Source organism: Ranitomeya variabilis, chromosome 5 (genome assembly GCF_051348905.1).
Source record: "Ranitomeya variabilis isolate aRanVar5 chromosome 5, aRanVar5.hap1, whole genome shotgun sequence".
NCBI classification, from domain to species: Eukaryota; Metazoa; Chordata; class Amphibia; order Anura; family Dendrobatidae; genus Ranitomeya; species Ranitomeya variabilis.
In genome coordinates this window covers 222,148,530-222,162,812 of record NC_135236.1, presented here as the reverse complement: position 1 = coordinate 222,162,812, position 14,283 = coordinate 222,148,530, and the positions used below count along the sequence as shown (strand labels likewise).

The 14,283-nt window shown below is 42.1% G+C and overlaps 1 protein-coding gene across 2 annotated transcripts in view; it reads left to right on the top strand.

Annotated features, from left to right (window-relative positions):
* Window positions 1–14,283, top strand: part of ALDH1A2 (aldehyde dehydrogenase 1 family member A2) — a 73,450-nt gene that overhangs the window by 14,019 nt on the left and 45,148 nt on the right. For both annotated transcript variants that reach the window (XM_077263825.1, XM_077263823.1), the window contains 4 exons: window positions 7,776–7,880; window positions 8,091–8,231; window positions 13,780–13,909; window positions 14,095–14,156. In XM_077263825.1, coding sequence (XP_077119940.1) covers window positions 8,157–8,231; window positions 13,780–13,909; window positions 14,095–14,156 — 267 coding nt within the window. In that variant the 5' untranslated portion in view covers window positions 7,776–7,880; window positions 8,091–8,156. The remainder of the gene's footprint in view (window positions 1–7,775; window positions 7,881–8,090; window positions 8,232–13,779; window positions 13,910–14,094; window positions 14,157–14,283) is intronic.

The window sequence follows — 14,283 nt, the reverse complement described above, 5'->3', positions numbered from 1 at the left end:
TTAACCCTGTGTGAGCCGTGACCGGAGGGGTGTATGCGGGTGCCGGGCAGTGAGTGCGGGGAGTAAGGAGCGGCCATTTTTTTCCGGACTGTGCGTGTCGCTGATAGGTCGCGGAAGCCATGACAGGCAGCTGGCGAGACCAATCAGCGTACGAATAACCGCGACAGACAGAAGGACAGACGGAAGTACCCTTAGACAATTATATAGTAGATTGGCCCACACCACACCTGAGACGCAGCAGCACCTGAAGAGCCTGGGGCATGAGAGTCCCTGTAAAACGGCTCAAGCTGCCCGTCGTGCAGGTACCTGTCTTAGGACAGGGGGAAAAGAGGACTTTGCTAAACAGCTTCAAGCAGCAAAGACCTCATAGGACAGCGCTAGTTAGAAAGGCTAAAGGACCTCACCTGGGAGAGGGATTCCCCAATTGCCTCCAAGCTGGCTGGACCCTAACTACACCTGTACCTGGTACCCTGGACTGAAGTCTGCTACATCTACAGTAAACCAGGTAAAGACTTTTTACAACTTGTGTCCTCCACTTATTCGTTGGCATACACCATCATCACCACACACCTGGGGACCCTGCTTCACATGTGGGAATCGTTATCATCATTGCTGCGACAACATCCCCCCCAGAGTACCCCTTTAAAGCAGCATCGGTCCCCCTATTGACCGAACACCACAGGTGGCGTCACGACAGACTTTACCACAATTCCCCTTTAAAAGACCTTTCCCTTTCCCCTTTCCCCAGGACCACGGACCGGGTTGCAGCCACCGTGACATCCCCCTTAAGAGCGACCAGACCCGGTGCCAAGTACCCCACAGCCCAGGCGGGGCGCTCCATAGGGAGTAGATATGTTAATCAGATGGCAGTTTACATCGTTACACTTGCTTAAGATATCTGTGGTGCCTCATAAATTGCATCTCATAGGCATAGCAGTGTTATTTTGTCTGCATTATGATTGTTAATGTAGAATATCCCTCATATCATTAACTTCAGTTTATTATTTGGTGTTTTCATCTGTTCGGTGTCCCTTGACAGTAATTTTGTTTTTTAATTGGTTTATGTATTACTAAGTAAGTTTTTTTTTTTTTAAACTTATTGCATCTGGGATCTCTTCATATTTCCATGAATATTATGCAAGATGGGAATTTTGTGATATTGTGTGTAGAAGTGCCCCTCTTACTTTTTGGATACATTGGTTGTTAATATAACACATGGGGTAGACAGGTCAAAGAGAGCACAGAAGGGAGAAGTCAGCACATGGGGAAAGAGAGAGTAGATAGGTGGGTGGGGAGATTCTCCACGCTGCAAAGCCTGCCCCCATTGTGACATTACCGCCACCGCATCGGGCCTCCATCTAGTATACAGTATATACAATGTCTAGGAATTTCTAGTAGGTGATGATTTACAGCACTCCCTATTGATGAGTTTCTGCTTGTGTAGGGTTTCAAAGGCACCCGCCACAGCACTTCTCACTTTTTTCTTTCACAGCCACCCCAGGAATCCACACCTTTTTGATAAAGGTCTGGATTTTGGGCCCAAATTTTAAGCTTTCTGGATTAATTGGATTGCATGAATAAATAGCTTCATTTCATCCTTTTGAGTGTCGAGTTTTCATATACCTACTGTCCAGGAATTCTTGTTCGGTTGGCACACCTGCTTCTAATTCATTTCCATGAGAAATCCACTTTACTGTTCACATAAGGGTGTTTTGTTTTTTTCTCTTTTTTAAGGTGGAGTGCATGTCACTGCTTTGTAGTGGATTCTGATGATATCCACTCCAAATCAAAAAGCTGAAAAAAAAAAAAAAAAAAAAAACCTTCCGGTAAAAAAAACTCCCCAAGGAGTTCCTGAAGTGTTTTCTGTTTTGAAAAGCTCCATGGCTTTTTTTAAATTTTATTTTTGTACGCCTTTTAAGAAAAAAAATCTGCGCGCACATACCTACGGTGTTGTAGTTTTGCTGCCGCTGGAAAACCACAGGTTGCAGACTAGTTCTGTAGACCGATTACTCATTGAAGCCCTCCTCCTGCCATCGCTGTTGCCCATTCTCAAAATGTAATTTAATAAAAATTTAGATGTGTTTAAGGAAATTAGAAAATCGCTGAAAGTTTAGTTTAAAATCTGAAAATTGGCAGTAACCTGCACCTGGGGAGGTTGGCTATAAATAATCGCATCATAGAAACTATATCAAATGAAGACTGCAAATCATCATTGTTCCTATGGCACATCATTTTACAACTGCTTTTAAAAAAAGGAAATTGGATCTTACATTGCCACCACCTGTTGATATGTGTTTTAAATGAATGGTGTATGTGGCCTACACTGAAAGTTTTATGTGAGGTGTTCACTGATTTAAATTATTACTGATGCATGGGGGAGTTTTAATGGGTTGTTTTTAACTTTTCTTCCAGTTTGCTATTTCTAAGCTATCTATGGATGAAAATGCCCTCTACACCTCTCGGAAAGCCTGCCGTAGTTAATCAATTACTTTTATTTTTCTTTAAATATGTGTACTTAATGCTGAATTAAGCTGTAAAAACACCAGGGCTGATTTATGGTAAAAAGTCGTCCTTAATTAACGCTGAATCCAGGGGAATGGCAATAGTGGATGGCTTTTGCTATTGAATTTGAACAATGGCCTCTCGGGGTTCTGCACAGTGATTTACATGGAAACAAGTCTTGCTTCACTAAGGGTTTTCATTTCTTTGTCACGCAGTCCTCCGCGATGACTATATATACTCTCCAGATAGGATGATTTCATGTCATAGTTTATCTGATTTACACACTGCCCTTGGACCACACTCTATAAATTAGAAAGGGTGGTGGTGGGGAAACTAATTTAAGCTTTGCAGGGATTCCTTGTGTTTTCTTGCAATGTGTCATCACTTGTCCACTACATGGCATTTTTATGAAGTGCCCATAATGAAAGTCAGATTAAATGCACAGGGTATATACATTTTATCGACAAGCATCAGACTTTGTATAGCTGGAAGAGTTCTATATATGTGTATAAAAGCCCCAAGTGAATGCAAATTTATTGCGAAAGAATGTGGGCTTGGTGGTATGGATATGTACAGGCTGGTACTACCTGACACAGAACACTTAAATAACTCACTTTTCAAAGTCTTAAGTGTAAGGTTTTTGCTTGTAAATCCAACAGCTGGTGCTTTTCAAGACTTGAATCTGTTCCAGAATGTTAGGTGAAGGTACTTTACACACACTGGAGTAAATGGTAGGAGTTTTACAGCCAATTTAAATGTAATCAACCTTTGGTAATAATAAAATAATGTAACTTGCCGTATTTGAGAGAAAAGAAGTCGCATCGTGATTTGTGACACACTGCCTGAATGTGATATCATGGTTCAATTTTTCTTTTTTTAATTGTCTTTGTGGTGAAATATTTTTTGCAAATTAGCTTGATGGCAGGTTTATAAATTTGTAACCCACGTTTGGTGCACACTCGGTAAAGCCTGAACTGTCTTGCCTGGTTGGACCTAACTTTATAAAAAATGCAGAAGAGCAAAACCCATAATCATTAGTCTGCACCAGTTCTACTTAAATTTTTTATTTTTAATCTATCTAGGCGCTATTACAATAAAATCAGTACTGGTCTCAAGGCCCTTTATATCATGGCATGTTGGCTTAGTGGTCAGCACTGTTGCTTTTCAGCATTGGGGGTTCTAGGTTCAAATCCCACAAGGGACAATATCTGCAAGGAGTTTGTATGTTCTTCCCCTGGATACTCTGACTTCCTCCGAAGACCTAGACAGTTTACATATTTTTATAAATCAAATTGACTCTGGAACTGCAAGATGCTGCATTGATTTATCCCAAGCAAATATATGCAGCATCAAATACTTATCAAAATCTTATGTGTGAACTTATCCTTACTAATCAGAAAAAAAAAGTATTTATTGTTTTATTAATGTTAACAACTTTACCTATTCTGCAATAGGAACACTGATTTGCAGAAAATCACTCTTAGCAGAAGACTTCATCCACTATAAGTTCATGCTCAAAACTTAAAACTCTGCCCTTCATCTGGCCAAACAATCCCACTTCACCACCCTCATCACCTCACTATCCAATAACCCAAAATGACTTTTTGAAACCTTAAACTCCCTCCTGTAACCTAAAGTACAGGCCCCCATCACCAATCACAGTGGTGAGGGTCTTGCCACTTATTTCCTCGAAAAAATCCACCACATCCATCAGGATATCTCAGCCCAATCTCCTCAGTGCCTGGATCCCCTTCCCTGCTGCACCTCAAGCTCACTAGACATCTTTGAGCCTGTTTCAGAAGAAAAAATTTCCAAGGTCCTCGCTTCTGCTCAGCCTAAAACCTGCAACAATGACCCCCTTCCTTCACATCTCCTGCAGTCTTTCTCACCAGTTGTCACCACTCACCTGACTAAAATATTTAACCTCTCTCTTTCTTCAGGTATCTTTCCCTCCTCAGTTAAACATGCCATCATAACCCATTTACTTAAAGCCATCCCTGGACCAGAACTGCATTGCTAACTACAGACCTGTCTCTAACCTTTCCTTCATCTCTAAACTCCTGGAACGCTTGGCCCACTCCCGTCTAATCCACTATCTCTCAGATAACTCTCTTCTCGACCCCTTACAATCTGGTTTCTGCTCTTTACACACCACTGAAACTGCCCTCACTAAAGTCTCTAATGATCTAATAACAGCTAAATCCAAAGGTCATTGCTCCCTGCTGATACTCCTGGATCTCTTTGCCACATTTGACACTGTGGATCACCAGTTCCTCCTCACTATGCTCCGCTCTATGGGCCTCAAGGACACAGCCCTCTCCTGGTTTTCCTCCTACCTCTCTGACCGCTCATTCACTGTATCCTTTGCCGGCTCCTCTTCCTCTCCTCGTCCCCTTACTATCGGAGTTCCGCAGGGCTCAGTCCTAGGCCCCCTCCTCTTCTCTCTATACACTGCCCCTATTGGACAAACAGCAGATTTGGGTTCCAGTATCATCTCTATGCTGATGACACCCAATTATACACTTCTTCCCCTGACATCACCCCTACCCTAATTCAAAATACCAAGGATTGTCTGTCTGCTGTCTCTAACATCATGTCCTCCCTCCTCCCTCTATCTGAAACTAAATCTCTCCAATACTGAACTTCTTGTGTTTCTGCCCTCTACTAACCTCACTCTACCTAACATTGAAATTACCCTAGAGGGTTCAACCATAACTCCCAAGAAGCATGCCTGCTGTCTAGGGAGTCATATTCGACACCAAACTTTCCTTTACTCCCTATATCTTATCACTCACTCGCTCTTGTCACCTGCATCTTAAAAACATCTCCACAATCTGACCTTTTCTCACCTTTGAAACTGCTAAGACTCTTACTGTCGCTCTTTATTCATTCTTGTCTGGACTGCTGCAACTCTCTTCTGATCGGTCTCCCTCTTACCAAACTTTCTCCTCTCCAATCCATCTTGATTGTGGCAGTCAGGGTCATATTTTTGTCCAGCCACTTCACCGATGCCTCCATCTTGTGCCAGTCATTACACTGGCTACCCATTCGCTACAGGGTCCATTGTAAACTCATCTCTCACCCACAAAGCTCTCAACAGTTCTGCACTGCCTTATATCTCCTCTCTCATCTGTCTATCGCCCTACATGTGCCCTCCATTCTACAAATGACCTAAGACTAACATCCCCCGTAATCCAAACCTCGCACCTCCGTCTCCAAGACTTCTCTCGTGCGGCGCCAGCTCTCTGGAATGCACTTCCCCAGACGATCAGACTGATACCTAGCCCCGACCTATTCAAGCACGCTATGAAAACCCATCTCTTCAAACAAGCCTACCACATCAACTACTCAGTAAACTAACTTTGCCCTGTTCTCTCCTTCCAAATATTCTGAATCTGCACCCTACTATTCATCTGTCTCCACACCCTCCATGCACATGATAACTGCACTTGATAATTGATTATTGCACTTAAACACAGGCTGATGACTGGATCGTGCAGCTTTATATGAAAATCCCTATTTATTATAATTGCCAGGCCTGAAATAACAAGCACTTTTTACCTATTTTGTCCCCCCATTTCCTTGTAGATTGTAAGCTTGCGAGCAGGGACCTCACTCCTAATGTCACTGTTTAAATTGTCTTAACTGGTATTGAATTTGTCTGTACATGTCCCCGCTTAATTGTAAAGTGCTGCGGAATTTGTTGGCGTCATATAAATAAAAATTATTTATTATTCATTTAATGACCTAGAGAGATGCAGTATATCAGTACCAGTACATTATACATGCCAAGAAGAATGTAAGTGCTTGCGTACACAAGCACACACTATCTGATGTTTTATTGGATAGCACTCTGTACAGTGTTATACTATTGGGCAATGCCGACTAGTGCTCCCACCCCGACCACTCATGCCCATGCTGATTCAGCATGAGTAAAAAATCACTGCATTCTGTATATGCATCTGATAATTGGACCACATGCACCCATACGAGTCTGTGGGTTCATGTGACAATCGGCCTGCACTCAGATGTCATGTTTTATGGCGACACAGGCAATGTACAAGATGGACAAATGAAGTTCTCCATAATCTCCGCACTTGTGATATTTCATGCAAGAGAATCTGATCACTGTAAGAGGACACTTGGCTCAAAGTCTGATAGTTTGAGTCAAGTATCATTAGCATAATAGGCCCAATTCTCTTGCATGCATGAGCAAATATGCGGCTGCGCAGCCTTTAGGCTAAGGGTACCGTCTCACAGTGGCACTTTGGTCGCTACGACGGCACGATCCGTGACGTTCCAGCGATATACTTACGATCTCGCTGTGTCTGACATGCTACTGCGATCAGGGACCCCGCTGAGAATCGTACTTCGTAGCAGATCATTTGAAACTTTCTTTTGTCATCAGATCACCCGCTGTCATCGCTGGATCGTCGTGTGTGATGCCGATCCAGCAATGTGTTCACTTGTAACCAGGATAAATATCGGGTTACTAAGCGCGGCCCTGCACTTAGTAACCCGATGTTTACCCTGGTTACCCGGGTGCTGCAGGGGGACTTCGGCATAATTGAAGACAGTTTCAATGATGGCGAAGTCGTTCCCCTGATCGTTGGTCGCTGGAGAGAGCTGTCTGTGTGACAGCTCCCCAGCGACCACACAACGACTTACCAACGATCACGGCCAGGTCGTATCGCTGGTCGTGATCGTTGGTAAGTCTTTTAGCGTACCGGTACCCTAAGGTTGCACACTATCAGTAGTTGTAAGCCAGAACTAGGAGTGGAACCGAGAGAAAGTATAGTAGAAACACGTCACCACTTCTGCATTTTTTTTTTTTTTACCCACTTCTGATTTTAATTTTGAAATACTGATGTGAAATACTGCCCAAATAATATTGTGACCATAGCCTTGGGCAAAGAAAATCCTCTCACAGTAGTAGTATATGGGTTACTTAGTGTTTTTTGACCTACCATACATCAAGACCTAAGATTTGAGACTTGATCAAAGATAAGGTTAAGAAATTAAATGTAAGTGAAATCTGCCCCATGGGACCCAAGAGTTTTCATAACCTTACGGATTGGTGATGCCAGTCCCAAATAAAATAACTTAAGTATTAGGTTTTTATTTTTTTCACTCATGTGAATTTTGTCCTTGAAAGATGGCACTCTAACCGTCTGCACACTTTTTATAAATAAAAAAAAAAAAAAAATGTTCTAAATCTTGTCATTAAAACTGACTTTTTTTAATTCTTTTTTTTTTTTTTTTTTTTTCTTTAGATTTTTATCAATAATGAGTGGCAAAGTTCAGAGAGTGGAAAGTTGTTTCCGGTCTACAATCCAGCCACTGGAGAGCAGATATGTGAAGTTCAAGAAGCCGAGAAGGTAATCACTTTAAAAGGCCAGCTTCTCACTTTTGAAAAAGTTTGTGTTATAAAAAGAACAAACCTCAAAATTTCAATTTCAGGTTATTATTTATTTTTATTTTTTATTATTTTTTTATTTTATTTTTTTTTATGTCCAGTTGGCTTTTGGTAATTGTAGTCTTGGTGGATGATGTTCTTTTCTGTTAATGTTCTTTTCTTCTCCTCAAAGACTGATGTAGATAAAGCAGTGAGAGCTGCTCGCTTGGCATTTTCCTTGGGTTCTGTATGGAGAAGAATGGATGCATCAGAAAGGGGGAGACTCTTGGATAAACTTGCTGATTTGGTTGAAAGGGAGAGGGCCATCCTTGCCGTAAGTAAAGTACATTTCTATATGCTGTATATTGGGCATTTTTTCATTGGTTCACTATGGTAGACTTCTATTCAATAGATCTAATAATTAAAAAACACACACAATGCACACTTAATTATGTGGGGGTTTTTTTTTTTGCACCCATTCTATATTTTTAAATGGTATGCATTTGAGTTTTATGATGCAAGACTTTAATTCTCCACTTGATAAGCTACATCATACTTTAAGCAACATTAAAGCAGATGCCGACCTCTTGAGTACCACAGCAAAGTGTGTGAGTTGGGTAATCTGCAGGTTAATGGCATTGTGAGCCTGCCCAACGCCGGTATTTAGATGTTCAGGTTTCTGTTATGGTGGCAGCTCCAATGCGTGTTTGGTCACCGCTTTGTGTAGTGGCGGCTGTAACCGTGCCCCCGGCACTGACTGACAACCAGCCCGAATGTTGATCTACTGTCAGCCTGTACATTGCTCCATGACTCCTATATGCAGCTTCCATATACAGCACATTACTCCACAGCTCCTATGGAGGCTATATACAGTATATGCAGGACATGGCACCTCAGCCACTGTACATAGCCTCCTGTGTGTAGTATATAGTGATGATCGAATAGTGAAATATTCCGATTCGGGAAAATCGGCATGATCAGCTTCTGTGTATTTGTACCGAATAACGAATCCAATGCAAGTCAATGGGAAAGCCGAATATTTTTCTGCTGGACCCAACTAACAGGTCTGGGGGCATGAGAAAAAAGCTGAAATGGTTTGGAAGCTCCAAGGCTGTGTACACATGTTGCAGATTTGTCGCATTTTTTTCGCTATAAAAACGTGAAAAAAATGCATACATTATGCATCCCATCATTTAGAATGCATTCTGAAATTTTTGTGCACATTTTTCCTCCAAAAAAAACGCATTGCGGTAAAAAACGCAGCATGTTCATTAATTTTACGTTTTTTTTGCAAATTTCCCACTATATTATTGCATTGGGAACTTCCAGAAAAATCCGTAAAAAAACCCACCAAAAGCGCGAGAAAAATGCTGGCATTTTTTTGCAGAAAATGTCCTGTTTTGCTCAGGAAATTTCTACAAGAAATCCTGAACGTGTGCACATAGCCTAAAAGTGAAAAAGGCTAAGATAAGTTACTTCCTTCATAATATGTACATAACGCTAAATAAAAAAAATAAAAAAATAACATAATTGTACCTCTACCTTAGCATATGTTCACACTGGGCGTTTTGGATTTAGTTTTCTATTCCATTAAAAACACAGTAAGTGTAAAAGAAGCCTAACAAAGGTCTTATGTACAAATTCACTGTATCTAGTAATAGGTGGCTATTTTTTGGGGGGAGATAGTCTTGCTGACACTCCAAATGCAGAGTAATGAAGATTATTGCCTCTGCTAAATTGTCACATGATTATCTCTACCCAGATTGCTCCAGTCTCACAACTGCTAGAGAAGTATTAGGTATTTTAAGTGGAAAATATCAGAGAGCTGCAGCATGTACTTGCAATGATCAAACTCAGGTGCCTGCCTTTCACCCACCCTCCCTTCTATTAAATCTCTCCCTACTAAATCCCCATCTAAAAAACAACTTCTAAGAGCTGACAATCTTCAGCTCTTAAAATAGCTTTTTGGAATAAAACAATGCTTACTGTAACCTCCTATCACTTTCCCTACGTTCTTTTCAATGTCCCTTTTTGCTGTAACTGCACTCTCTCTATTCTGTTTCTGGCTGCAATGTGCGCAAGATGGCGCCAGCAGCCTTTAAATATTCCCTATGATGCTAGAAGACCAGCCAATCGCAGTAATGCCACACCAAAGATGGCGCCAGCATTGTTTTTTGACAAGCCAGCTCAGCATGTTCATTAGCTGCAAATAAAGCGTTAAACTTGCTGGTCACTCGAATATACCAAAGCAGCTACCTAATTACTCGAATACCGTACTATTCGCATGAGTAATGAATAGTGCCGAATGTATTCACTCATCACTAGTAGCATATACTCTACAGCCCCTGCGTACAACCTCTGTCTTCAGTACATGCTGCTTAGCCTTCACATGCAGTTTTTTGCATCTCTTGATCTCATGCTCCTCTGTCAGGTAGGAGGGGGCATGTCCTCAGTGTTCCCCTGCATGAGCCCATCCTGCTCGGCATCACTGGGGCCTGCTTGGGGCCGCCGGGTGCTTCAGCATCGCTGTACTTTGCATTACATCACATGCGGTTGCAGCACAGTAGGACCTTACAGATTGTGATGAGACTGTGTGATTTTATTCAAGGTACAGTGCGGCCGAGGTTGTGTCGTCCTCAATAGGGTTGAGCGAAATGGATCGGACATTTTCAAAAATCGCCAACTTTCAGCAAAGTCGGGTTTCATGAAACCCGACCCGACCCCACTGTGGGATCGGCCATGCGGTCGGCGATCTTCACGCCAAAGTCGCGTTTCATATGACGCTTTCCCTGCCATTTTACAGCCAATGAAGGAGTGTGGGCAGTGTGATGACATAGGTTCCGGCTTGCTTTCTGCAGCGTCACAGGGGGTAAAACCACCATCTTACCGTTGGGGATGTAGCGATTTCCACAGTCCAACACAACTTTGCTTTGCAGGGACGGACGGAGAGAGAGAGAGACTTCGCTTCCCCATTGACTTACATTGGGTTTCGTGTTTCGGTCGATCCCCGACTTTGCACGATAATCGGACGATTTTACTCGACTCGACTTTTGACAAAGTCGGGTTTCGCGAAACCCGACTCGATCCTAAAAAAGTTAAAGTCGCTCAACCCTAGTCCTCAATAGTTACTGGGTGACTGGCCCAGGGGGAATCTACCTCTCCCCCTGCCCAACCCTGGGCCACTGCTGTGTGTTGTGGTGTTTGTAATCACTAAGAACTAATAAAAAGCCAATAAAATAACATCTATAGATTAGTCATGGGCGAAAAAAGACAAATTGAACATAATTTCACACAAAACCCCAAAATGGATTGGGCAAAACTGTTGGCCCCTTTACAAAACTATGGAGAAACCACTTTATTTCAAGCTTGTGATGTTCATTCAAACTTATCTGTGGCAAGTAATGGGTATGGCCAATATGGAAACAGATGAGACCAGATAAAGAGATGTTATCTCAATCTTTGCTTTGTGTGCCACACTTAGGGTACCGTCACACAGTGGTATTTTCATCGCTACGACGGCACGATTTGTGACGTTCTAGCGATATAGTTACGATCTCGCAGTGTCTTACACGCTACTGCGATCAGGGATCCTGCTGAGAATCGTACGTCGTAGCAGATCGTTTGAAACTTTCTTTCGTCGCTGGATCTCCCGCTGTCATCGCTGGATCGTTGTGTGTGACAGCGATCCAGCGATGCGTTCGCTTGTAACCAGGGTAAACATCGGGTTACTAAGCGCAGGGCCGCGCTTAGTAACCCGATGTTTACCCTGATTACCAGCGTAAAAGTAAAAAAAAACAAACCGTACATACTCACCATCTGATGTCCGTCAGGTCCCTTGCCGTCTGCTTCCCGCTCTGACTGTCTGCCGGCCGGAAAGTGAGAGCAGATCACAGTGGTGACGTCACCGCTGCACTCTGCTCTCACTGTACGGCGGCACTCAGTCAGAGCGGGAAGCAGACGGCAAGGGACCTGACGGACATCAGATGGTGAGTATGTACGGTTTTTTTTTTTACTTTTACGCTGGTAACCAGGGTAAACATCGGGTTACTAAGCGCGGCCCCGCGCTTAGTAACCCGATGTTTACCCTGGTTACCAGCGAACCTCGGCATCGTTGGTCGCTGGAGAGCTGTCTGTGTGACAGCTCCCCAGCGACCACACAACGACTTACCAACGATCACGGCCAGGTCGTATCGCAGGTCGTGATCGTTGGTAAATCGTATAGTGAGACGGTACCCTTACAGTATCATGAAGAACAGAAAGATAAGAAGAGAACTTTCTGAGGTCTTAAGAACCAAAATTGTTGAACAATATCAACAATCTCAAGATTACAAGTCCATCTCCACAGATTTTGATGTTCCTTTGTCCATGGTGCGCAACATAATCATGAAGATTGGAACCCATGGCACTGTAGCTAATCTCCCTGGACAGAGACTGCAGAGAAAAAGTGAACAGTTGCAACACAGCATGGTCCAGATGCTGAATAAGCTCCAATCAAGTTCCAAAGAAATTCAAGCTGACTTTCAGGCTCAGGGTGCATCAGTGCCAGTGTGAACTGTCAATATTTTAAATGAAATTAAACGCTATGGCAGGAGATCCAGGATGACCCACGGCTGACATATAGACCTAAAAAAGCTAGACTGCAATTTGCCAAAATGTACATGAGTAAGACAAAATCTTTCTGGGAAAGCATCTTGTGGACAGATGAGACCAAGATGGAGCTTTTTGTTTAAGCACATCATTCTACTGTTGACTGATAATGGAATATCAAAAGAACACAGTGCCTACAGTCAAACATGTTGAAAGTTCTAAGATGTTTTGGGGTTGTCTCTGGCACTGGGTGCCTTGACTGTGTGCAAGATTTCATGAAATTGGAATATTACCAAAGGATTATAGGTTGCAATGTAGTTGTCAGTGCCAGAAAGCTAGGTTTGCATCGTAGGTCTTCCAAACATGCTTCAAGAAGCACCCAGAAATGGATGGAAACAAAGAGTTCTGAAGTAGCCAGCAATGAGTCCGGATCTAAATCGCATTGAACATTGAAAATTGTTGGTGGAAGAAGGCACCCTTCAAATATGAGAGACCTGGAGCAGGTTTCAAGAGTGGTCCAAAATCCCAGTTAAGGTGCAAGAGACTTGTTGATGTAGGAAGCAATTAATTGCAATTATTTATTCCTAAGGGTGTGCAACGAAATATTAAGTTGAGGGAGCCCACAATTTTGTCCGTCCTATTATTTTTTGGGAGGTTATGTGAAATTGAGTCCATTTTTTTTGCTTTTATTTTTGTTTTTTTTTCTTGTCGTGTTCCAATATATATACAGGAAATAAACATGTGTATGAAAAAAATGTGTAATTGCAATAAGTTTCTGGAACAATTTTAAGGGTGCCAAAACAATGGAAAAAAATATGAGAGAGCTGGCATAGGAGATGTCTCGAACACCAACTGGATAGGCACACCCTGTCACTTATGCAGCTTGGTAATGTAAGTGTTGCCAGAATACCTCAAGGATAATATTTTATATTTTTACAGCAAGAGGCATTTACCATATATACTTGTGCCAAGTAGTGTTCTCCAGCTTTACTACTTGCTACTGTAACACTCTATTGCAAACAAAATTAATTTTGGAGGGGTAAGTAACCACAAACTAGCATCACTTGTGGAATAACTTCATAAAAAACAAGGTGTTGGTTCTTACCATTTGACTCCAAACATTTTCTCATTAATTTTCGTACCTCCTTTAGTATAGAACGGTTTCCAGTAAGTGTTTTTCTAACTCACTTTATACTTCTGCGTTAAGGCAATATATTTCAGCTTTATAATTGCTGGCTTTTCTTTTTATTATAAAAGTAGAAACTAAAGTGTTGACCTTCCCATTCACTTCTCAGACACTGGAGTCCCTAAATAGCGGCAAACCCTTTCTACAGTCCTTTTATGTGGATCTCCAAGGTGTGATTAAAACATTCCGGTACTATGCTGGCTGGGCAGATAAAATACATGGCATGACCATACCTGCAGGTAGGTTCTGCATAATCTTACTGGTCTTGGTTTATATTGTACATGTAGGCATGCAGTAAAATTGAATACAGTAGTAATGACTTGGTACTGCAGATATCTTGTAAGGATTACATTTAGGATGGTTACTAATGTTTTTTTGAACCCTAGCCCTTAGGTTCACACTTTTTTTTTTCTCTGTATTATAGATGGGGATTACTTCACATTTACAAGACATGAACCAATTGGAGTATGTGGACAGATCATCCCGGTGAGTATTGATAAGTTTTATTGAAATAGGTGGCTTAATTTTAAAGCGATTCTGTCACCAGGTTTTTTGCCATCTAACCTGAGCGCATCTTAATGTATAGACAAGAGACTCCAGGGGTGTCATTTAC